The sequence below is a fragment of the Pelobates fuscus genome, chromosome 9 (assembly GCF_036172605.1).
Source record: "Pelobates fuscus isolate aPelFus1 chromosome 9, aPelFus1.pri, whole genome shotgun sequence".
NCBI classification, from domain to species: Eukaryota; Metazoa; Chordata; class Amphibia; order Anura; family Pelobatidae; genus Pelobates; species Pelobates fuscus.
In genome coordinates this window covers 20,337,291-20,361,724 of record NC_086325.1, presented here as the reverse complement: position 1 = coordinate 20,361,724, position 24,434 = coordinate 20,337,291, and the positions used below count along the sequence as shown (strand labels likewise).

Genomic DNA, 24,434 nt, shown 5'->3' with positions numbered 1-24,434 from the left:
CTACCTCTCGGTTTTGCCTGGGAGACAGTTCCTGTATAAGGATGTACACATTACAACAGGTCTCATCATACCTCTTATAATTGCCAATGACCAGATGGGAAAAATGGGACTTATGTTAGAAACCACGCTCATATGTGGCACACGCTCATAGAACATCAAATATTCATTTTGGCCAATGAAATAATTTGTACAAAAAGTCAGACTCTGGACCCGAATCAATACTGCATATCTTTATTCAGTGCTTAAGACTTATTACAGATTTACTCATAAAAAAATGTTCAGACTTAAAAACCCAAGAAAAAAAAACAAAAAATTCCTGATTTTGTAGCCACAAATAAATGTCAAAAACTCTGCAGGACTTGAGCCGGACCTCGTTGATCAGCTGCCGCGCAGTCAGTATTTTGGCGGGACACTAATGGCATAAGAGAAATACTCTGAAAGTCTTTTGTTAGGAAGCAATGATTAATGGAGCTTTGGGGTTCTACCGACAAAGGGATTTTAAAATGACTGACTGACTGTGTACAACATCTACAGACAAGTTAGAGCCAATGGGTTCACACAAACAATTTTGACCAACATATACAGCAATGTGGCCCATTTTATTCAAAATGGTAGCCACTCTAAATGAGGCAGCAACGTGCATAATGGTTTTAGGAAAAGGGAAATGGTTTCAGTGCATCAATATGGAGGCATTTAAAATAGCAGAGAAGGCGCAAAAGGCATTAACAGTGCAAAGAAAAATGGCGCAAGGCTTCAAAGGTTATCCATAGTGTTAAAAATGGCAGAGCATTTTTGGGGTAGGAGAGGTGCAGCGAGCCCAGAACTCTCCAAAAACGTAGATCACTTCATAAAGGAGAGACATCCAAACATCAGAGATAAGTAGTGTTCAAAATGGTGTATGGCTCATATGACATCTTTGTTTAAAATGGCTGACTCCCATCAAGTGGCAAGACTGACTAATTCATCTTTTGTTAAAAAAAAAAAAAAAAACGTGCATGAATTTGTGAAGGTGACATAAAAGGTTAATTACAAAAGATTGGATGGCATCCAACAAAATAAATAATCCCAGCACACCATAGACGGTTATTTCAAAATAAATCGTGGGCTCTGTTTTGATTTAAAAAAAAAAAAAATACAAAAAATATATATATATATTAAATACATTTACAGGTGCCAAACTTAAAATACAGTGTTACAATGACATGCAGCAGCACAGGCCGCAGCCTTTCGAACCTCACTGCTAACTCTCTTTTAGCAGAGGGTCATGCAATATCAATTAGTTAAAAATGACCAATCTCGTATGCTCCAGTCTACGAGAGTATTCACTCTGGCTCAAAATGGCGGATGCTCATGAGAGATTAGTGTTTAAAATTGTCCGACATCTACACATGTTCTTACCAACAAACATTGTCGCAACATACTTAATAGGGTTTCTTAACAGAAACTTAATAAAACCATTACTAAGTCCATCCCGAGTAGTAGTGGAGGACTAATCTATTAACCTGTTTAAAAACGAAGAATGGTTCCGGGTATATCCATTAGTGTTTGAAACTGCAGACATTATCACAAGCGCAAACAACAAGCGCTGATGTAACCAGTACCATCTAAAATCAAAGTTACCATAAGTGACCCCATTTCAAAATGGCAGAAGGTTAAAGGCAAATGCTTTAGTGTTCACAACGGTTTCACCCTCCTGGCTATAGCATTGAAGCATTTGTATAATTACACTTTAGCCTAGAATGGCACATAATTTAAGGGTTACCCATTTCAAATTGGCCTCTCACAGGAGGCTTTGGCATGGCTGACTCCATCTTGACACCAGTCATACAGTCAGTCAGAATGTCTGTTCAGAAAATATGCTTTCTATTTCAGAAACTCTGTCTTTTAGCCAGGTCTTGGGCATCGGCAACTCTTCCCCTAGATTGTCAAATTGGAATCCCCTTCAGCAAGATCCATTGGGTGGATGTAGCATACTCTGATAGAGATCCGAGCGTAAGAAGCGTGGGTATGAATCGCGCTCCATAAGGCCGTAAATCCTACGCTGGGCTTCATCAAAGGTTGTGCGTGTGGGGAGTAGGAGGTTATGTTCTGTTAACTCTCTAGTCCTGGCATCTAGGTTTACCTATAGTGGAGAAGGATGAATGATTAATGCAATTTATTAACAAAAAATGTATGAGGAAGGCTTTGTGTGAGAGTCTACAGAACAGGCCAAATATTGGTAAATATTAGACTTGCAAGAGGTGATTTGCAGATGGTATGATACAGGGAGCTAGAGTGTACTTTGAATACATATACCAGAATGAAGATTCTTCACAGGGGTGGTTCGGGGAGATGCTGATTGAATTGGCTAGGCAACCTTCATGGATATCATGAATAGGCAACCTTCCGCATGCCAGATGTTGTGGACTCCATCTTCCCTGATGCTTTGCCAGCATTATGGGAGATGTAGTACAAAACATCTGTAGTGCTGAAGGTTTCCAAACTCTGAGTTAGATCAATACTTCTGAAACCAGTCTGAAAGGACTATTAACAGTCCATATTTTGTTAATATCCCCATTAGAAGACAACTAGGTTGACCCACATTTCTGGACTGTTGGTAATTCTTCATAACTGGCTTCATTATTACCGCAGTTGAAGTTGTTTTACCTTTGTTTTCTGTATCTACCCTCTCCCCTCTTACATTTTTGTTTTCTGTACCCTTTTCCCTTCATTTTATAATAAAAATTATATCAAATACAAATAAAAAGAAATGTTTTTTGAAACCAGAAGACAAGGCTAGGTGAAAATTTGTGAGGGACACAAGAAGATTTCCATTGATATAAATCTACTACATCCATTGATGGATTCCAGTTGGCTACAGGAGTATTAAGCACAAAGGAACGGATTTACAGCGTACTAGGTACAATATGCCCTTCGTTGATTGTAAGTACAAAAAATCATAGAACACATTGATCATGGTTTGATGTAAAGGCCAGAGATTTTCTCCAGTTTTAAATCCCAGCCATGCAATGTTAACATTATATATTTCGGCAAGATTTACACCCTAGTAAAGCTGCAGTGTAATTTAAAAAAATAAAAAATACTCAAACTGTACAGACATGCAAGTGTAGGTCAACGAGATCAAAAGCAATTCAACTGCAGGAATGCGACAAAATGAAATGTATCAGATATATTATTAATGGGTTCAGGGAAAACGATTAGTTGAAGATATGGACTCTGTGATACACGGAATTCTGCAAGATACGTACACGGTTATTCAGTAAAGTGTGAACTGTTGGAAATGAGCCAAACAACACAGATTTGGAAACACAACAAAAATAAATTTAAGGAATTTTTGCAATTGGGCTATGCTGGCTTAAAATCCCTTTGAATTCTTTAGTGAGCAAACACCAAACACGTTAGTGAATAACCCGGTTAGGATGTTCTAAGAGTAGAGTAAAATACTGAGGGACCACATACCTCTTTGGGTGCTTGAAATGCAATGTAGTGATGATAAATTTTACGTGCTCGGCTGTGCATTATAAAGGTGGGGTGAGTGTCCCGATAATCTTCACAGGCCAGCCAGAAATCCAAGTTCTCATCACTGAACTCTGACCGCAAGAACACTCGAAAAACAGCGCGCCCGTCTGCAGAGAGAGAGAGAGAGAGAGAGAGAGAGCGTGTTAGGATGGGGACGGGAAAGATAAAGAGAAGAGGAGGAAAGACTAAGTAACAGAGAATAACAAATCCTGTAAATTACTAATGCCATGACGGAAGAGGGAAAATAATGAGGGATATCAAATTATCGCTTGAAAGTCTAGCAGAATGAAGAAAAACTATCAGCGATAGGAAAAATACATTGATAGAATTATAGCCTGAAAAAAACAACAGAGAGAAAGTGGATCTGGAAAGGATATAGAAAGAGCTTATCAGTGACCGAGAACAAAAGGGATATGACAAAATGTGATGGAGTGGATCTGGAATAAAGCTTGTCCCAGTAACTATGTAACTGCAGGTCAATAGGTGGCCATACAAATGTAAGGAAAACGAGAAGCTTCATGATGTTCCACTGGGTGAGAGACAAATACACAGGCAATAATTAGCGGAGATTCTACCACCAGCCTGTAATGGGGAATGGCGAGAGCATGCACTCTGTATTCTGCAGACCCTGCATCGTTCTGCTCTGGTGCAAGAGGTGGTTGAGTACTGCAATGTATGCAACTGCCCCACCAAAAGGGGAAGAGATGATATACACTCATTCCCCTTGATGTGCACAGACAGCACAAACAGCGAGCGAATCCAGAGTGCTTGAAGCTCACAGCCCTGATCTCTAGTGACTTTTAGGAGGTGACATAGACATTGTATCCATCAATATCCCTGCAGGCATTATGGCAAATGTCACAAAGTCACTTATTCAAAACAGGGGACATGAAGCAGAACATGAAGGCGCACATAAGGCTTCCTCTAGATCCAGCATGGACATCCAAACCGTTCAAACCGTCAAATACTGCCAACGCTGATTTGGTTCTAGATATTTTGGTAAAAAACATTTAATTTCAGAAAAACTTTAAAAAGAAGACATACTCACTGTAAAGCAATACTGAGTTAAAGTCTTGTTATGCAGCCAGATTCATGCTTTCTACCTCCCCCCCCCCCCTTTAGGGATCACCTAAATCACTGACTTATCCAGAATTGATGTACGTACATTGATTCCTTTCTTATCAATTCTGTACAATGGGTGCGGATAGTAAAAGGACCAAAAAGGATTTAGGACCCTTTTAATTCTATGCATCTCAGCAATCTGAGATAAAACCTGAACAGACACCCCTCCTTTACGGAGTCAGTTAACCACGTCAAATGAAGACGGGGATTCAATTCACTGCGTCGAGGAGAATACTGTAAGTGCATTTATCATGCGAATGTAAGTGCATTTATCATGCGAATACTGAATGGTAACAGAATGTGCGTCTCTGCCACACAACTTGCTCTGTGTGTGCAAACAAGTGTGAGCTAAGAGAGCAAATACAGCATCCCACGTGGGTACAGGAACCAGAGAAACAGGGGTCTAGGGGTTTATTCACTAACTACACAAAAACCAAACTGCAAACTGTAGGCAAAAAAAACATGGGTGATTAGGAAAGATTATCTAACAGCTACAGTCACAGTTTGTTTATTGGATTTTGTAATTAGAGTTTCAAACCAGTGCTATTCACCGTTTAGTAAATAATCCCCAGGCGAGAGAGATTTCATACCGGTTATTGTTAATCAATACGAGAATAACAGCAGCAGCAGGAGTCAGAGATCAGTTTGTCTGTGCTGGGCTTTCCTTTGCCTGCGGGTATACAGATCTTTCAGCCGTGTAGATTAAAAAGGTCAAGCGAAAAGATATTCTTTATTAAATTATATGTTTATATGGTTGTTTCTTTGGTTTTTAAAAAAAAAAAAAAAAAAAAAAAGCTATTTCAAGAATTCTTTGAATTTCAAGAAAGTCATCTGACATACTCAGTCCGACTCAAAATCCTTTGAATTCAAATTTAAATTTATTAAAATCATGTGATAAACATTCATCCAAATTAGGGATGAAAGGAGTACAGTTCTTTTCATGGTCAAAGCTAAAATGTTTCTCTGAGCCGTGGATTGTAAACGAACGAACAAACGTTACTATTTGTGATACAATTACCAAAAGAAAAAGTGGGAGGAATCGAGGAGACAAAGAGATAAGAAAAGACACATTTACGGAGAATATGAGCTACCCTCCAAAATAAAAAGTGTAGGAGACCAGAAATAAGCTGTTTTACTTACATGGGTGAGCGAGGAGACTATCAAGAGACTGTCCCCAACTTTGTATTTCTTCTAGACTTGGCCTGTGGAAGCAAAAGAGAAAGACAGTTTGAGACGTTAAAACAGTACGCAAGTAGTACGCAAATATATTTATATAAAGGAGGGGGGATGGGGGTAGGTGACATTAAGAAAAATATATCAAAGTAATATTACCGTCCAATATGAGATGAATGGGATGGCCAGAGTCGAAACAGAGACAGGTGACCTTTCTTCTGCTTTTGTCTGTATGAATGTACAATACACACCAATTAATACATACATTTCTATTAAACATCAGTGAGATTAGATTTTGGGGGAGTAGGACTATACTCACTCTTTCTTTTTGGACCGCTGCCCTCTGTCAGTTTCACACGTGGAGCCAATGTCTGCTTCCACACTCGAGGCTAGAGACTGCAAAACAATTCTAATTATTGATATACCATCAGCATATTCTACAGCGCTGTACAATAGGTAAAACAAACAATTAATTCAAACAAAACACATTTGACACATGGGAAGAGTAGGTCAAGAGGGCCTGGCCCAAAGGAGCTTACAATCTAAAATAGGAGCTTTTCTCGTAGTGCTTCTTACCAATAAAGATAGTATCACATAAAATGTGTTTGTGTGTGTCGTCTTCTGTGATAACAACGTGTGACAAACACACACTATTCTATATTTAGATATAGTTTCTTTTTCTAGATACACCTTTAACCTCAGAATGCAATCAGCCCACATTCCTTCTAAAGATGTATCCTAAGCATACGGTACAATCCAAGCGAGCAGGACATATTTCTTCTCGACTTGTGAACTGGCCAGAGGCTACGTAACCTTGACTCCTGATGTCAATGAACGCCACTTTGCATCACGATTAGCCAGGTTGACCACTGAGATGCCAAGCTTAGACATTACTGATCTAAGAGATTTACCGTCATCCCAGCCTAAGCCACTAGACTCTGCATATATCTCATTGTGTTAATGGATGAGGCTCATCACGGCTTTCTCTACACAGCAATGAAGAATTTATTGGCAATACACCAGTAAATGACAATAATATCTATATCTCTTGTAGAGTGGTAGAATTCCTATACCGCTTTAAGTTGTGCAGAGGTTTCTATGTCTTCAGCCGTTAGTACAACAATATATATACAAAGTGATTGATATAATATATATTTATGATACACTTTACAGGAATATAAATGCAATATATCTATGAAGCGGTTTGTTTTGGTGCTGACCATTATTCCTTAGTCATTATGGATAAATCTCTATAAAGTCTCCATTTTCCAGCCAACAGTAGCTTCTAAAGTGATTTTACCAATCTAATGGATGTTTTCTGTATTGGAAGTCATTAGTCTCAATGGATATCTTACAGTGCACTTGGCAGAAAGGTTAATACAATATTAAGTAAGGGGTTTGTACCAGGCCGGCCTATCCTTCCTTAATCGAGGTGATTAGACTCTGAATACCGACTCCGACATTCTATGGACACTAGCAAGTATTCCTAATAATCTGAGGACCTGCTTTTCATATTGTGAATTGTATCCATACAGCAATGAGAAGGCTATTGCCTGTCCCAGACATAACAAGCTTTGTAGATCTACCATGGCATGCTCCAGCAAATGGTGGGGCCTTCTTCACATTTTGGTTCTGGACGAACCCTGTGCCAAATGGCACAGGTCCTTTCTGTAATGACACCAATAAACAGAAAATCATTCGGCGCAGGAACTAAGGGCGCAGGGCAGCCATTGGGCAGTTATCGTCTGTTCTTGATTATATTATTATATCTGTTTTTAGTGGTTTTTGGGTTTATACATTTACATTATCAGCATATTTGCAGGTCTCTGTGCCAGTTTCACAGAAGCTGGGATCTTTATCATATTATATATATATATTTGTGTTAAGGGCTCATGATAGTACAGAAGATACAAACACTGATAAGTGTAGGATGGTATTAAAAGAGCAAGTCGGTTGTGGTGTGCCGGAACCGACGATGAGGTAGGCCTGTAAATAAAGAGGGCCCACCAAGAAGAAATGTAAAGAGAAAAGGAGTTAATAATGAGGAGTGGGTGGGAGGGTGATGCAGCGCTGACCTCGAACGATATGGAGCCAGGTAAGGGGTGTCCCTTAAGTAGGGAAGAGGTGTGTCATACGCCCCTCCCACAATTACAGGCCAAAAGGCCTTAATACTTGTCAAACTGTAGATAGTTCCCCGTGCCATACCCAGCACCGGCCCCGTAGGTTTAGCAGGGAAGGAGTTAATTAACAGAGGCTGTGGGAAAGCAGCTGTTATTATAAAGGCTGTAACTCTGAGGGGGAGAACAGGAAATGGCAAGTCAGTCTACCGACCTGACCCCACCAAGCTCCTTTGCTCTCCAAGCACATCCTCTCTCTATCCCCTGTTTGTGGGTGCCCCTCCTATTTTCACGGAGTCTACTTCCCCTGTTTTCAGAGCACCCCACTATCTCCCTCATGCCATCAATGAGCTCCAGTTATTAAATTAAGGAAAACCATTATCCCAGTTCTGATCTCATGTCTGTGTGCGATTCACATAGCTGAGAATCTGCAAGCTGGATACATGTTTGTTTTCTGATTTGCTATATTTTGAGGTGTTTTAATCACCCTCTAATTCCTTCCTGCTTTTACCTCAGTGACAAATTCCCAAGTCCCCCTTGGATTCTAACTCTCATGACTAATTCTCGTTCTGGCTCTTATTAATCATCTAATAATCCCCCCCCCCCCCCCCCACCATACACCCCAAATCTCTCAATATGTCACTCGCTCTAGATCCATTCCCCTACACACGTTACATCATTTCCTTCACTCCCATTACTCACTCCAATTATCACCACTCACAGCAATTTCCTCTCTTCACGCACGCCTCTCACTCCCCATTTTGTTGCTTGCATTTCACACACGTGTCTGTCCCATTCCATATACCCCTTTTACACCCACCTATGTCTCTCACCTTACATATCTTAATCTTTCTTATTTCCTTTTCTCCGTCATACTACGCCCCCTTTTTAAATGAGATAACGTAGCATTGCTGATAAACAGGATAGTACACATCTCGTGTCTGCACCCCACCTCTTCTAATATACGTTCATTAAGCCTCCATGCACCTATCTGCCAGTCCGCTCTGTGTGAGCATCTGATAAACACAGTCTGTGCAGCTACATGGACACATGCCAGTAACGGTTAGCTGGTACGCCTAGCTCTTTATCCTGAGAACTGCACAGAGGAAAGAGACTGCAGAATAAAAGAGAATGCAAGATGGGTTTAGAGACTGCACACTGATAGATGGAACGGGAGAGAGGTTTAGAGACTGCACATTGATAGATGGAACGAGAGAGAGGTTTAGAAACTGCACACTGCTAGACGGAACGAGAGAGAGGTTTAGAGACTGCACACTGATAGACGGAACGAGAGAGAGGTTTAGAGACTGCACATTGATAGATGGAACGAGAGAGAGGTTTAGAGACTGCACACTGCTAGACGGAACGAGAGAGAGGTTTAGAGACTGCACACCGATAGACGGAACGAGAGAGGTTTAGAGACTGCACACTGATAGACGGATGAGAGAGGTTTAGAGACTGCACACTGATAGATGGAACGAGAGAGAGGTTTAGAGACTGCGCACTGATGGACGGCTTGGAAGAGAGGTTTAGAGGCTGCACACTGATAGACGTAAAGAGAGAGGTTTAGACACTGCACACTGATAGATGGAATGGAAGAGAGGTTTAGAGACTGCGCACTGATAGACGGCTTGGAAGAGAGGTTTAGAGACTGCACACTGATAGACGGTATGGAGGAGAGGTTTAGAGACTGCACACTGATAGACGGTATGGAGGAGAGGTTTAGAGACTGCACACTGATAGATGGAATGGAAGAGAGGGCCAGAGCACACCGGTATTTGATTTGACACATAAATGTGAGGGTCAGAGTCTTTTTGTGTCACTGTGTCACCTTGCAGCCAGTGTCATTCTGTCCCCATCCCTTAAGGTATTTATTTGTACACTGTATTTACCTTAAAGGATCCCATAAAAAAGGACAGCAGGTTTTGTTTTGCCGCTGTCACCTTTGCAGCCCTCCTCTTCTTCCTCATGGTCTTTGGCGATGGCAAGCTCCATCCGCTGCCGGACTTCTCCTTTGCTACAAGTGTTTCGTCTCCACCACCCGTGTCCAAGTGGGACTCACTTCGTGTCCTCCACATAGACCTGGGGACCCCAAGTGATGCTCCATCTGTGCCCTCCTCCTCCTCGCTGTCACACACCAAATGGCCGGCGCTGAAAGAGCGCTCTACCCGTACTTCAGGCACCGGGAAGGGGGATGCAGGGCTCGATGCGGAGGCAGGGATTGCAGCCGGTGGGGCTCTTCTGATAGCTGCACGTTTCCAGTGCTGGGGGTTGTCAGGTGAGAGGCAGGTGTCACTGCCAGATTTACGAAGGGGGTTAAATACATTGAGCATCTGCAAAAAGAGTGAGAAAAAGAACATTATATGACAGTCCACAGGTTGGACCTTAACCTCCTGAATACTATGACTCCCTACAAGCAAGCCAAGAAGCTGAACGTGATGTGACTCTTGGACCACAGTAACCAGATTGCAACAGGCTGACCACACCGTGACGGCAGAGCATTTAAAGTCCCTCTTGCCCCCTACAAGGTGACACATAGAACATATCTTTTCCCCTGCGGTGTGATAAATTGATGGCTGTGTACCAAGAGAAACACTCCATTTATCTCACAGTTCTTTAAAAATAGCATTTATGCCTCAGAGCGAAGAACTGAAAGCGGTGGGAGACTTGCTTCCTACTAGCCATGGCATTTAGATAGTCTGAAAACTTTGAGAAGATCGGCTGGGGGGAAGGTTGTTTATTAGGCTTTAAAGGGACACTAGCACAGAGATCTGTAGGTTTTAGTGTATCATAAAGTAACATACCAGGCAAATTGCTGTGCGTTATCTTACGCATTTCTACTTCCTTGTTTACTTATCATGTGGTGTGCGTCTGCTCCCTCCCACTTAAAAATAAATACATAAATAGAAAAACTTAAAAACAAAACACAAAGAACAAAAGAGATTTACTGGCAAAAAAAAAAAAAAGCCGGGAGATATTTTTGGATTTTTTTACGCAGATTGAGAGAGGTGCAAGCTCTTTGGGCAAGTCATTTTTATATTATACTGGATGGGCACGGACTCTTACTCTGAGCAGAGGGCCTTTCTTGAAATGTTAAAGACTGGATTTATTTTTCTCGACAATGAGTCCATGGGAATTGGAAGAAAAATATGTATATTGTGTATACATAACAAAAAAGATATCACAGAAAGCATCGAGAAAAACAGAAAATCCCATCCCTGCTCTGAGCACAGAAACGAGCAAGATTCAAAGATTCATTCACTAAAATGGGAATGTTCAAACTTTAGATGAAAAAAATAAATAAAAATAATTGGAAAAAATATTAGATTTGCAGATTTTTTACCAAATCCGTTACTCTGGCTTGAAACTTGACACCCCTTTTTTAATGATATGAAAACCCATAAATCTGAGGGGCTGCAACACAAACATGTTTCTGTGGGGATCAGACACGTGGTCACATTGGGGGGCACATGGCAGGTGTGTCTTTTAGATGAAGGTTACAAAACTTGTAGAGGGTCTGTATTAGGGGACTGCAAGCAAAGCATCCATGGGGGAGTGTCTGGCAGGTGAGTGTGAGGGGAGTGTAAGGCTAGAGACTGCCAGGTAAGGGTGAGTATCTGAGGTGAATCTGGTGTGAATCTGTGTGGGGAGTCTTGTAGACCTGTGTGAACTGAAGAGGGGTTAGGCTCTATGGAGGGAGTGTGCTGGGGACTGCTAGGCTGTAGGTAGTTGTGGGAGTGGGGGACAGTTACGCTGTAGGTAGTTCTGGGAGTGGGGGACAGTTCCGCTGTAGGTAGTTATGGGAGTGGGGGATAGTTAGGCTGTAGGTAGTTCTGGGAGTGGGGGACAGTTACGCTGTAGGTAGTTATGGGAGCAGTGGACTACTAGGCTGTAGGTGGTTGTGGGGGAAGGTTAGACTGTTGGTAATTGTGGGGGACAATTAGGCTGTAGATAGTTGTGGGAGTGGGGGACAGTTAGGCTGTAGGTAGTTGTAGGAGTGGGGGACAGTTATGCTGTAGGTAGGTTTGGGAGCAGGGGACTACTAGGCTGTAGGTGGTTGTGGGGGACGGTTAGACTGTTGGTAATTGTGGGGGACAATTAGGCTGTAGATAGTTGTGGGAGTGGAGGACAGTTATGCTGTAGGTAGTTGTAGGATTAGGGGACAGTTAGGCTGTAGGTAGTTGTGGGAGTGGGGGACAGTTAGGCTGTAGATAGTTGTGGGAGTGGGGGACAGTTAGGCGGTAGGTAGTTGTGGGAGTGGGGGATAGTTAGGCTGTAGGTAGTTGTGGGAGTGGGGGACAGTTTGGCTGTAGGTAGTTGTAGGATTAGGGGACAGTTAGGCTGTAGGTAGTTGTGGGAGTGGGGGACAGTTAGGCTGTAGATAGTTGTGGGAGTGGGGGACAGTTAGGCGGTAGGTAGTTGTGGGAGTGGGGGACAGTTAGGCGGTAGGTAGTTGTGGGAGTGGGGGACAGTTAGGCTGTAGGTAGGTGTAGGATTAGGGGACAGTTAGGCTGTAGATAGTTGTGGGAGTGGGGGACAGTTAGGAGGTAGGTAGTTGTGGGAGTGGAGGACAGTTAGAGGTAATTGGGTTAAGGTATAGTAAGATATTAACTGGTTGAACGGAAAGTGTAAAAACACCATTTTAACAGACAGGTGTTCACATAGACAACTGTCCGGCTCCCAGACTGGGAGATCTTACAATTTCCCATTCACAGACAGAATCACCGCACATCATACTGCTGAAAAAATACATATCGCCAATTTAACACAGGTGTTCAGGAGTGCCTCCCCACCCCTTGTAATATAGGGTGAGTGGCAATCAGCCCAGAGTGACATGGATGGGAAGTTACTAGCCCCGGCCGGCATGGGTGAAATGTCACCAGCCAAGGTAGGCATGGGTGAGAAGTTACACGCCCTGGTGGGCATGGGTGAATGAATGTATAACGGGTGATGAGATACTGCTGTATAGGTGTGAATGTAGAAACTAGTAACATCTGCCTTTAAACGTTTGCAATCACCCCCCCTCAGTAAAACACAGACTATTGATCTGCAGCTAATGATGTACTACAAATCCCATGAGCTTTCCCTGGCTGAGCTGCATGACAGTGTTAGATCAGCAATAACTGAAAAGTTGTAAACTAACCCAAAACATCATGAAAGACGCCTACAACCCTTGTCCCCTAGGGTATAATTATATTTTTAAACCTACATCATTATCCGTGACACTTATACCCCAGGACACAAGGGGTCATAACGTAGAACGCCAGCTAAATTGGAACTAATCCCTTGATTGCCTTGCTGACAAAGCATCATGGGAATTGTAGTCTTGAAACAACTGGGGTTCTACCTTTTGGCTTCCAATGGTCAAGTTGAGAGAACCGTAGCCCCAGGCCTTTACTGGCTATGATTCTACGCTCAACTTGCTCACATCCAACTTGATGCTCCTTCATTTGAAAATCAAGATTTCCAGGGACAGGCTAATCGGATAGCTGGAGAGAATATTTTATATCCTGTTGCAGCAGGGAACATGAAGTCTTCTAATTGCGGTTATTTGAATAAACCGTGAGACTTTCTTAGGGTAAATAACAAACAGCAGAGGAGTGAGCAACCAAGTGACGCAGGAGATAATAGACAATATAAAGTACTAGTGACAGGTGAATGGGATGAGCTCCGAGCAATGCCATTCACCGGGATTGTATAATTCACTTATGCACAAACTGAGTCATATGTGTAGCACGATGACATGGGACTGACATGGAAGTCTGCGTTATCAGGACACGTCTTGTGCATGCAGATGTTTTCATTAGTTCGAGTTTTGGTGGAAATCATTTGTTTCAATGAAGGATATATTGGGTTTTTTTTCCCAGGCACTTAGAATTTATTTTTTGTTCTTCTTCGTAATTAGCCAGGCAAACCATCTGCAATATTGCCACTATAAATTCACCAGCAGTCAATTACGGGGGCTCTGCATCGCTCTGCGCCAGAGCCAAGGTTATGTCTGGCTCTGCACATAAACCAAGGTCGTCTTTGTCTCGGTGTGAGATGAGGCTCTGTGTGGCTCTGCACGAGTCAAGGTTCTGAGTGATTTACTCTGCGTGAGATGAGGTTCTGTATGGCTGGGCACTAGTCGAGGTTCTATGAGATATGCCCCGTGTAAGATGATGCTCTGCGGGGCTCTGCACGACTTTCCATTCTGTGTTATTGTCAATGCGCAAGATGAGGTTCTGTATGGCTCTGCACATAAACCAAGGTCATGGTTCTGCACGAGTTAAAGCTCTATGTACGGCTGTTCACAGATCTGCACATTAAATACTTTGGAGCTATAAATCTCTGCATTAATTGTGGTTCTGCACAGCTCTGTCTTTCAGTGAGGTTCTGCAACGCTCTGCACACAAATCAAGGTTATCCAACCACTGTTATACAAAGACTTTTGTGGGAAGCAAGGCTCTGCGTGACTGTTGGGGAAGCAAAGCTCAGCTTTGTACGAGTTAGAGCACAAGCTCTGTCAAAGCAGGAAAGATCTGCATGCTGTGCTTTGTGTGAGTTGGAGTGCTAGCTCTGCATGCTGTGCTTTGTGTGAGTTGGAGTGCTAGCTCTGCATGCTGTGCTTTGTGTGAGTTGGAGTGCTAGTTCTGCGTACTTTGCTTTGTGTGAGTTGGAGTGCTACCTCTGCATGCTGTGCGTTGTGTGAGTTGGAGTGCTAGCTCTGCATGCTGTGCGTTGTGTGAGTTGGAGTGCTAGCTCTGCATGCTGTGCTTTGTGTGAGTTGGAGTGCTAGTTCTGCGTACTTTGCTTTGTGTGAGTTGGAGTGCTAGCTCTGCATGCTGTGCTTTGTGTGAGTTGGAGTGCTACCTCTGCATGCTGTGCATTGTGTGAGTTGGAGTGCTAGTTCTGCGTACTTTGCTTTGTGTGAGTTGGAGTGCTAGTTCTGCATGCTGTGCTTTGTGTGAGTTGGAGTGCTAGCTCTGCATGCTGTGCGTTGTGTGAGTTGGAGTGCCATTTCTGCATGCTGTGTGTTGTGTGAGTTGGAGTGCTAGTCCTGCATGCTATGTGTTGTGTGAGTTGGAGTGCTAGTTCGGCATGCTGTGCATTGTGTGAGTTGGAGTGCTAGTTCTGCGTACTTTGCTTTGTGTGAGTTGGAGTGCTAGCTCTGCATGCTGTGCATTGTGTTAGTTGGAGTGCTAGTTCTGCGTACTTTGCTTTGTGTGAGTTGGAGTGCTAGTTCTGCATGCTGTGCTTTGTGTGAGTTGGAGTGCTAGCTCTGCATGCTGTGCGTTGTGTGAGTTGGAGTGCTAGTTCTGCATGCTGTGCATTGTGTGAGTTGGAGTGTTAGTTCTGCATGCTGTGCTTTGTGTGAGTTGGAGTGCTAGCTCTGCATGCTGTGCGTTGTGTGAGTTGGAGTGCCATTTCTGCATGCTGTGTGTTGTGTGAGTTGGAGTGCTAGTTCGGCATGCTGTGCATTGTGTGAGTTGGAGTTCTGTGTACTTTGCTTTGTGTGAGTTGGAGTACTAGTTCTGCATGCTGTGCATTGTGTGAGTTGGAGTACTAGTTCTGCATGCTCTGCTTTGTGTGAGTTGGAGTGCTAGTTCTATGTGCTTTGTTTTGTGTGAGTTGGAGTGCCATTTCTGCATGCTGTGCATTGTGTGAGTTGGAGTGCTAGCTCTGCATGCTGTGCGTTGTGTGAGTTGGAGTGCCATTTCTGCATGCTGTGCATTGTGTGAGTTGGAGTGCTAGCTCTGCATGCTGTGCGTTATGTGAGTTGGAGTGCCATTTCTGCATGCTGTGCATTGTGTGAGTTGGAGTTCTGCGTACTTTGCTTTGTGTGAGTTGGAGTGCTATTTCTGCATGCTATGCGTTGTGTGAGTTGGAGTGCTAGTTCTACGTGCTGTGCATTGTGTGAGTTGGAGTTCTGCATACTTTGCTTTGTGTGAGTTGGAGTGCTATTTCTGCATGCTATGCGTTGTGTGAGTTGGAGTGCTAGTTCTACGTGCTGTGCATTGTGTGAGTTGGAGTTCTGCGTGCTTTGTTTTGTGTGAGTTGGAGTGCTAGCTCTGTATGTTCTGCTTTTTATGAGCCCGAGTACTAACAGGTTCAGCTAGATTGTTTTTCTTTCTGTAACTTTGATCACTACCAGATTATATAACCTGTTTGGCAATCATATATTGTTCTCTTCCTGCACTATAACTACTTAAGTGGATACAGCTACCGTAGGTGTACGTGTATATCCATTATTACAGTTGGACGTGTAAAGGTTTTCATGTGAATAGGCAGCCGTGCACAGGGAGTATGTACCCCCCAGCTTGCAGGCCCTATAGGGGTCTGGTCACTCAGTCTTAACGACCGACACACACACACTAACTGTATCTTCATGTGTGCCCGCACACACATGTGCATGGGAATATGTGTGTTTACAGATAGATCCCTGTGTTTACATGACTATACAGATGTTCTTCGCTAACTGATAATTAAGATGCTTACACAAAACAGAGAGCAGGCACAGCAGAGAGGGTTGTAGGACTGGGCCGAGGTGTTAGAGACAGAGCAGGGTCTGAGTGGGTGGAAAGCTCGGAGTATCCGCGCTCTGTCAAGCAGGCCGGAGTTACTGGAGACATGGCGGCGTGTAACATGGGCTCAGAACACAATTAGCAAACAGGGCAGGATGGCGTTACGGTGATAAAGTCAGGGTATGTGTACGGGTGTAGGCAAAACAATCAGTGTTGGACTTGAGGGGACTTAAAAAAATAAAACCAGAACATCAAAACATAAAACAAGTGACACTTATACTACCAACAGGATGTTAGATTCCCCCTACCATCTCTGCTGGAAGGCGATTCCATGCTCTCACCACCATTTCTGTAAACACTGGATGGAATGGATGCACAGAAAACAAGCAGCCGATGAGCTGGGACACAGTGAGGATGGGGAGATAATCAAAGCCAGAAGGAGAGGCAATGGGAAAACACATCAAAAGGACACGAAAACATGAAAGGGAAACGGGATGTAGGGGGAGAAACCATCAGACCACCAGGAATGGAGGCTTTATTATGAAACCGACACTATACAGGATATTAATACAGAGGTAGAAGGAGAGATGTTTACGGTTTAGGCAACCTGTGGGCAGTCAGTAGTCAGACTGCAACTACTACTAGCCCCAGCCAGAAAGCGGACAGATGATGGGAATTGTAGTCAAACTAAAGATGGCAGCTTGTGCAGCTTTCTGCCAAACATCTAAATGTGGGCTCACAGTGAGAATTGTAAGCTGTCAGCGAGGAAAGTAATGCAAGGACAGGACACTGTGAGGGTGAGTCATTAGCAGACAGGGCTGCAGGGCACTACATGTGCAGGTTATCCATAATGCTGGGGGTGAGCTGCTGTGACAGACTATCGTTTGGCTATTCACAAACAGTATGTGAGAGAGAGGGAGGCAGGGAGTGATGGCTGGGCTAGGTGGGGTATCTATAATAGGCAGGGCTGAGGTGATTGGGCATAGTGTGTGGGAGATTCAGAGAGGGCGCAAGGATGGGGGTCGAGGCTGGCCACTCTGGTGCAGCAGAAAGGGCTGTAGGAATAGGTGCGATGATGGATGGGGCACAGATAATGGTGAGGTTGGGGAGCAGAGAGGGCTGCAGGGGTGAAAAGTCGGTTACAGAGGAGGTATGAGGCACGGGTGTAGTGAGTTCACAGAGGGTGCAGGGATGAAGAGCCTGTTGGAAGGACACTGAATGTGGAGGGGTGTAAAGAAACGCTGTAAGGTGTAAAGTGGGGTACTGAATGTGGTTGGATGAGTTGTGGGGCAACCAAGTGTGTTGGGTTGTGACTGAAGAACCTCCAGGGGTGAGGTGTTGGGCACCGATTATTTATTTATTTATTATTGCTATTTATAAAGCGCCAACAGATTCCGCAGCGCTGTACAATTAGTGGAGAAACGTACAATATACACAGACAAATACAAGAGGTAAGAGAGCCCTGCCCGTAAGCTGATATCTAGCCATTGGAGCTCTTTTATACGATTAGTGGGTTTAATGAAGGCAGGAAGGATGTGTGGGGCACAGAGTGTGGTGGGATGACATGTGGGGCACTAAGTGTGGTTGGATGATGTGTGGGGCAATGAGTGTGGCGGTGTGAGGTGTGGGGCAATGAGTGTGGCGGTGTGAGGTGTGGGGCACTGAGTGTGGTGTATTGATGTGTACAGCACTGAGTGTGGTGGGGTGATGTGTACGGCATTGAATGTGGTGGGGTGATGTGTGGGGCAACCAAGTGTGTTGGGTTGTGACTGAAGAACCTCCAGGGGTGAGGTGTTGGGCACCAATTAGTGGGTTTAGTGAAGGCAGGAAGGATGAGGTGTGGGTCACAGAGTGTGGTGGGATGACGTGGGGCACTGGATGTGGTAGGATGACATGTGGAGCACTGAGTGTGGTGGGATGACGTGGGGCACTGGATGTGGTAGGATGACATGTGGAGCACTGAGTGTGGTGGGATGACGTGGATGTGGTAGGATGACATGTGGAGCACTGAGCGTGGTGGGATGACGTGGGGCACTAAGTGTGGTTGGATGATGCGTGGGGCACGGAGTGTGGTGGTGTAAGGCACTAAGTGTGGTGGGGAGATGTGTACGGCACTGAGTGTGGTGGGGTGAGGTATGGGGCACTGAGTGTGGTGGCATGACATGTGAGGCAATGAATGTGGTGGGATGATGTGTGGGGCAATGAGTGTGGTGGGATGAGATGTGGGGCACGGAGTGTGGTGGGGTGAGATGTGGGGCGCTGAGTGTGGTGGGGTGATGTGTAGGGCCCTGAGTGGTGGGTTTGGATAGTGCTGCATTGATAATGAGCTGACACAGGGCCCTCTGTGTGGTAGTTACCTCTAACCAGTGCCAGGAAGGGCTCTGGGTGCAAGCAGGGCAGATCTTGGGGCAATGTGCCAGTCATGGTGCCAGGGAGGGCTATAGAGTGCAAGCAGTACAGATCATGGGGTAGTCTCTCAGTGATTGATCCAGGGAGAGCTATAGGTTGCAAGTATGGTTGATCCTGGGGCAGTCTGCCAGTCATGGTCCCAGGGTGGGCTACAGAGTGCAGGCATGGCAGATCCTGGAAGGTCTGCCAGTCATGGTGCCAGGAAGGGCTATAGGGTGCAAGTAGGCCAGATCCTGGGGCAGTCTGCCTGTCATGGTGCCAGGGAGGGCTATAGAGGGCAGGCAGGACAGATCCTGGAAGGTCTGCCAGTCATGGTGCTAGGGAGGGCTATAGGGTGCATGGAGGGCAGATCCTGGGGCATTATGCCAGTCATGTGCCAGGGAGGGTTATAGGGTGCCGCATGGCAGATCCTGGGGTTGTCTGTCAGTCATGGTCCCAGGGGGGGCTATAGAGTGCAGGCATGGCAGATCCTGGAAGGGCTGCCAGTCATGGTGCCAGGAAGGGCTAAAGGGTGCAAGCTGAGCAGATCCTGGGGCAGTCTGCCAGTCATGGTGCCAGGGAGGGCTATAGAGGGCAGGCAGGACAGATCCTGGAAGGTCTGCCAGTCATGGTGCTAGGAAGGGCTATAGAGGGCAGGCAAAACAGATCCTGGAAGGTCTGCCAGTCATGGTGCCAGGGAGGGCTATAGTGTGCAGGCAGGGCAGATTTTGGGGGCAGTGTGCCAGTCATGGGTAAAAGCAGAACAGATCCTGGGGAGGACTGCTAGTCATGGTGCTAGGGAGGGCTATAGGGTGCATGGAGGGCAGATCCTGGGGCATTATGCCAGTCATGTGCCAGGGAGGGTTATAGGGTGCCGCATGGCAGATCCTGGGGTTGTCTGTCAGTCATGGTCCCAGGGGGGGCTATAGAGTGCAGGCATGGCAGATCCTGGAAGGGCTGCCAGTCATGGTGCCAGGAAGGGCTAAAGGGTGCAAGCTGAGCAGATCCTGGGGCAGTCTGCCAGTCATGGTGCCAGGGAGGGCTATAGAGGGCAGGCAGGACAGATCCTGGAAGGTCTGCCAGTCATGGTGCTAGGAAGGGCTATAGAGGGCAGGCAAAACAGATCCTAGGTCTGCCAGTCATATTGCCAGGGAGGGCTATAGGGTGCAAGCAGGGCAGATCCTGGAAGGTCTGACAGTCATGGTGCCATGGAGAGCTATAGGGTGCAAGCAGGGCAGATCATAGGGCAGTCTGCCAGTCATGGTGCCAGGGAGGGCTACAGGGTGCAATCAGGGCAGATCCTGGGGGCAGCCTGCCAGTCATGGTGCCAGGTAGAGCTATAGGGTACAGGCACCAGGGAGTCATGGTGCCAGGGAGGAATATTGACGGCAGATCTTGGGGAGGTCTGCCAGTCATGGTGCCAGGGAGGATTTTAGGGTACAGGCAGGACAGATGCTGGGGAGGTCTGCCAGTCATGGTGCCAGGGAGGGCTAAATGGTGCATGGAGGGCAGATCCTGGGACAGTCTGCCTGTCATGGTACCAGGGGGGGCTATAGGGTGCAGGCATGGCAGATCCTGGGGAGGATTATGGTGCCAGGGAGGATTATAGGGTACAGGCAGGACAGATCCTGGGGATGTCTGCCAGTCATGGTGCCAGGTAGGGCTATAGTGTGCAGGCAGGGCAGATATTGGGGCAGTCTGTCAGTCATGGTGCCAGGGAGAACTATAGAGGGTAGATCCTGGGTAGGTCTGCCAGTTATGGTGCCAGGGAGGGCTATAGGGTGCAAGCAGGGCAGATGCTGGGGAGGTCTGCCAGTCATGGTGCCAGGGAGGGCTAAATGGTGCATGGAGGGCAGATCCTGGGACAGTCTGCCTGTCATGGTACAAGGGGGGGCTAAAGGGTGCAGGCATGGCAGATCCTGGGGAGGATTATGGTGCCAGGGAGGATTATAGGGTACAGGCAGGACAGGTCCTGGGGATGTCTGCCAGTCATGGTGCCAGGTAGGGCTATAGTGTGCAGGCAGGGCAGATATTGGGGCAGTCTGTCAGTCATGGTGCCAGGGAGGACTATAGAGGGTAGATCCTGGGTAGGTCTGCCAGTTATGGTGCCAGGGAGGGCTATAGGGTGCAAGCATGGCAGATGCTGGGGAGGTCTGCCAGTCATGGTGCCAGGGCTGGGATAGCAGGGAGTGATGGCACTCAGCTGAATGTTATTACTATTTCTTTACAAACCATGTGATGAACAAATTAAACCCAAATGAAACCCACAGGACTGATCGGGAGGTGTCCGTACAAGTCCAGCACTCCCTCCATATTTACAATAAATAACTGTGCCAAACCAACAAATATAACACCATGCAACCATGCAACCAACTTAACCCTGTGGGTGCCAGAGGTGTGCCCAGCGCAGAGCACTGCAAAGCATTGGGCTAACCCCCAGGACTCAACAGGTTAATAAGATACTTTTCCCCCCACCCAGGAGCACATGGGTTAAAATAAAGCTGGTGACAGACAGGGGTGGTCAGCCAGACTAGGTGGTAGATAGCTGTCACACTCTGCACCATGTACCTGTAGCGCAGACAGCAGTGGGTGCCCACTCCCAGCATGCAGCGCTGTGCCCTGTGCTGGACTCACCTTGTGGTGTAGAGTGTCAGCTCCTGTGGTTCCCCTGCAGTGTCTGGGAGTCTCCCTGTGCTATGTCACTGCAGTGTCTCTGTGAGTGTGTGTATGTGTGTCCTGGGTCTCTCCTCCCCCAGTCTGTGACGCTCCTCCATCTCCCCACCTCCTCCCCCTCCCCTGAATCCATGCCCTGTACCTCTCCCCCTGCCATCTCCACCTCTACACCATGTAATTACCCCACCTTGTACCTCTCCCTGCCTGCCATACCCCCTCCACCCCACCTCCCCTGAATCCATGCCCTGTACCTCTCCCCCTGCCATCTCCACCTCTACACCATTTAATTACCCCACCTTGTACCCCTCCCTGCCTGCCATATCCCATCAACACAATGTAATTACCCCACCTTATACCCCTCCCTGCCTGCCATACCCCCTCTCCCTTACCCCCTCCCCTGAATCCATGCCCTGTACCTCTCCCCCTGCCATCTCCACCTCTACGCCATGTAATTACCCCCACCTTGTACCCCTCCCTGCCTGAAATACCCCTCTCCCCCCACCTCCCCTGAATCCATGCCCTGTACCCCTACCTGCCTGCCATATCCCATCAACACCATGTAATTACCCCACCTTCTACCCCTCCCTGCCTGCCATACCCGCTCTAGACCATGTAATTACCCCATGAACCCCTCACTGCCTGCCATGCACCTCACCCACACCTCCTCCCCTTAATCCATGCCCTGTACCTCTCCCCCTACAATCTCCACTATGTAATTACCCCCTGTACCCCTTACTGCCTGCCATACCCCCTCTACCATGTAATTACCCCCTGTACCCCTCCCCCTGTTATAACCCCTCTAACATGTAATTACCCCCTGTACCCCTTCCCTGTTATAACCCCTCTACCATGTAATTACCCCCTGTACCCCTTCCCTGTTATAACCCCTCTACCATGTAATTACCCCCTGTACCCCTTCCCTGTTATAACCCCTCTACCATGAAATTACCCCCTGTACCCCTTCCCCTGTTATAACCCCTCTACCATGTAATTACCCCCTGTACCCCTCCCCTGTTATAACCCCTTTACCATGTAATTACCCCCTGTACCCCTCCCCCTGTTATAACCCCTTTACCATGTAATTACCCCCTGTACCCCTTCCCCTGTTATAACTCCTCTACCATGTAATTACCCCCTGTAGCCTTTCCCCTGTTATAACCCCTCTACCATGTAATTACCCCCTGTACCCCTCCCCCTGTTATAACCCCTTTACCATGTAATTACCCCCTGTACCCCTTCCCCTGTTATAACTCCTCTACCATGTAATTACCCCCTGTAGCCTTTCCCCTGTTATAACCCCTCTACCATGTAATTACCCCCTGTACCCCTCCCCCTGTTATAACCCCTCTACCATGTAATTATTCCCTGTAACCCTCCCCCTGTTATAACCCCTCTACCATGTAATTACCCCCTGTACCCCTCCCCCTGTTATAACCCCTCTACCATGTAATTACCCCTGTACCCCTTCCCTGTTATAACCCCTCTACCATGTAATTACCCCCTGTACGCCTCCCCCTGTTATAACCCCTCTACCATGTAATTACCCCCTGTACCCCTCCCCATGTTATAACCCCTCTACCATGTAATTACCCCCTGTACCCCTCCCCATGTTATAACCCCTCTACCATGTAATTACCCCCTGTACCCCTCCCCATGTTATAACCCCTCTACCATGTAATTACCCCCTGTACCCCTCCCCCTGTTATAACCCCTCTACCATGTAATTACCCCCTGTACCCCTTCCCCGTTATAACCCCTCTACCATGTAATTACCCCCTGTACCCCTCCCCCTGTTATAACCCCTCTACCATGTAATTACCCCCTGTACCCCTCCCCCTGTTATAACCCCTCTACCATGTACTTACCCCCTGTACCCCTCCCCCTGTTATAACCCCTCTACCATGTAATTACCTCCTGTACCCCTTCCCCTGTTATAACCCCTCTACCATGAAATTACCCCCTGTACTCCTCCCCATGTTATAACCCCTCTACCATGTAATTACCCCCTGTACCACTTTTCCTGTTATAACCCCTCTACCATGAAATTACCCCCTGTACCCCTCCCCCTGTTATAACCCCTCTACCATGTAATTACCCCCTGTACCCCTCCCCTGTTATAACCCCTCTACCATGTAATTACCCCCTGTACCCCTTCCCCGTTATAACCCCTCTACCATGTAATTACCCCCTGTACCCCCCCTCCGTTATAACCCATCTACCATGTACTTACCCCCTGTACCCCCCCCCCGTTATAACCCATCTACCATGTAATTACCCCCTGTACCTCTCCCCCTGTTATAACCCCTCTACCATGTAATTACCCACTGTACCCCTCCCCCTGTTATAACCCCTCTACCATGTAATTACCCCATGTACCCCTCCCCATGTTATAACCCCTCTACCATGTAATTACCCCCTGTACCCCTTCCCCTGTTTTAACCCCTCTACCATGTAATTACCCCCTGTACCCCTTCCCCTGTTATAACCCCTCTACCATGTAATTACCCCCTGTACCCCTCCCCATGTTATAACCCCTCTACCATGTGATTACCCCCTGTACCCCTCCCCCTGTTATAACCCCTCTACCATGTAATTACCCCCTGTACCCCTCCTCCTGTTATAACCCCTCTACCATGTACTTACCCTCTCTATACCCCTCTCTGCCTGTCATACCCCCTCACCCCCACCTGTTGCCCTACCTGTCACCCCAGGGCTGTAGCTGCTGCTATTGGACTAGAAGTCCCATCGTTACACGCCAGGTGGTGCTGACTAAGGCTGATGGGAGTTGCATCTCTCCCCCCCCCTCCCCATTATCTGTGGTCGCCTTTTTATTGTCCCCGCCCTGGCGAACTCCTCACTTCTTATTTATCAACCTTCCGGGTTTGTCCAGCGCTATGTCCTCTCCAGGCTCTTCTTCGAGTAAACTCCATATCTCCCT

At 46.5% G+C, this 24,434-nt stretch overlaps 1 protein-coding gene across 2 annotated transcripts; it reads right to left on the bottom strand.

Moving 5' to 3' along the window:
• Positions 1–214: 214 nt before the first annotated feature.
• Positions 215–24,434, bottom strand: LOC134572455 (regulator of G-protein signaling 3-like). Of its 2 annotated transcripts, none has more exons than XM_063431436.1 (7): positions 24,355–24,434; positions 9,824–10,264; positions 6,134–6,210; positions 5,974–6,042; positions 5,782–5,843; positions 3,460–3,626; positions 215–2,122 (listed from the first exon to the last, which is right to left on the bottom strand). In XM_063431436.1, the coding sequence occupies exons 2-7, from the start codon at positions 10,262–10,264 to the stop codon at positions 1,943–1,945; spliced, it is 996 nt and encodes a 331-aa protein (XP_063287506.1). In that variant the 5' UTR covers positions 24,355–24,434; the 3' UTR covers positions 215–1,942. The 2 variants fall into 2 exon arrangements, with proteins under 2 accessions (XP_063287506.1, XP_063287505.1); XM_063431435.1 differs by lacking the exon at positions 24,355–24,434 and adding an exon at positions 21,458–21,553.

Bases quoted from the DNA above. Each gene is read 5' to 3' on its own strand.
- LOC134572455 (XM_063431436.1), bottom strand. From the start codon at position 10,264: ATGCTCAATGTATTTAACCCCCTTCGTAAATCTGGCAGTGACACCTGC. The intron at 6,211-9,823 runs GTAAATACAGTG...ATTGTTTTGCAG, and splicing joins TTTTTATGGGATCCTTTAAG to TCTCTAGCCTCGAGTGTGGA. The intron at 6,043-6,133 runs GTGAGTATAGTC...ACATTCATACAG, and splicing joins CAGCGGTCCAAAAAGAAAGA to ACAAAAGCAGAAGAAAGGTC.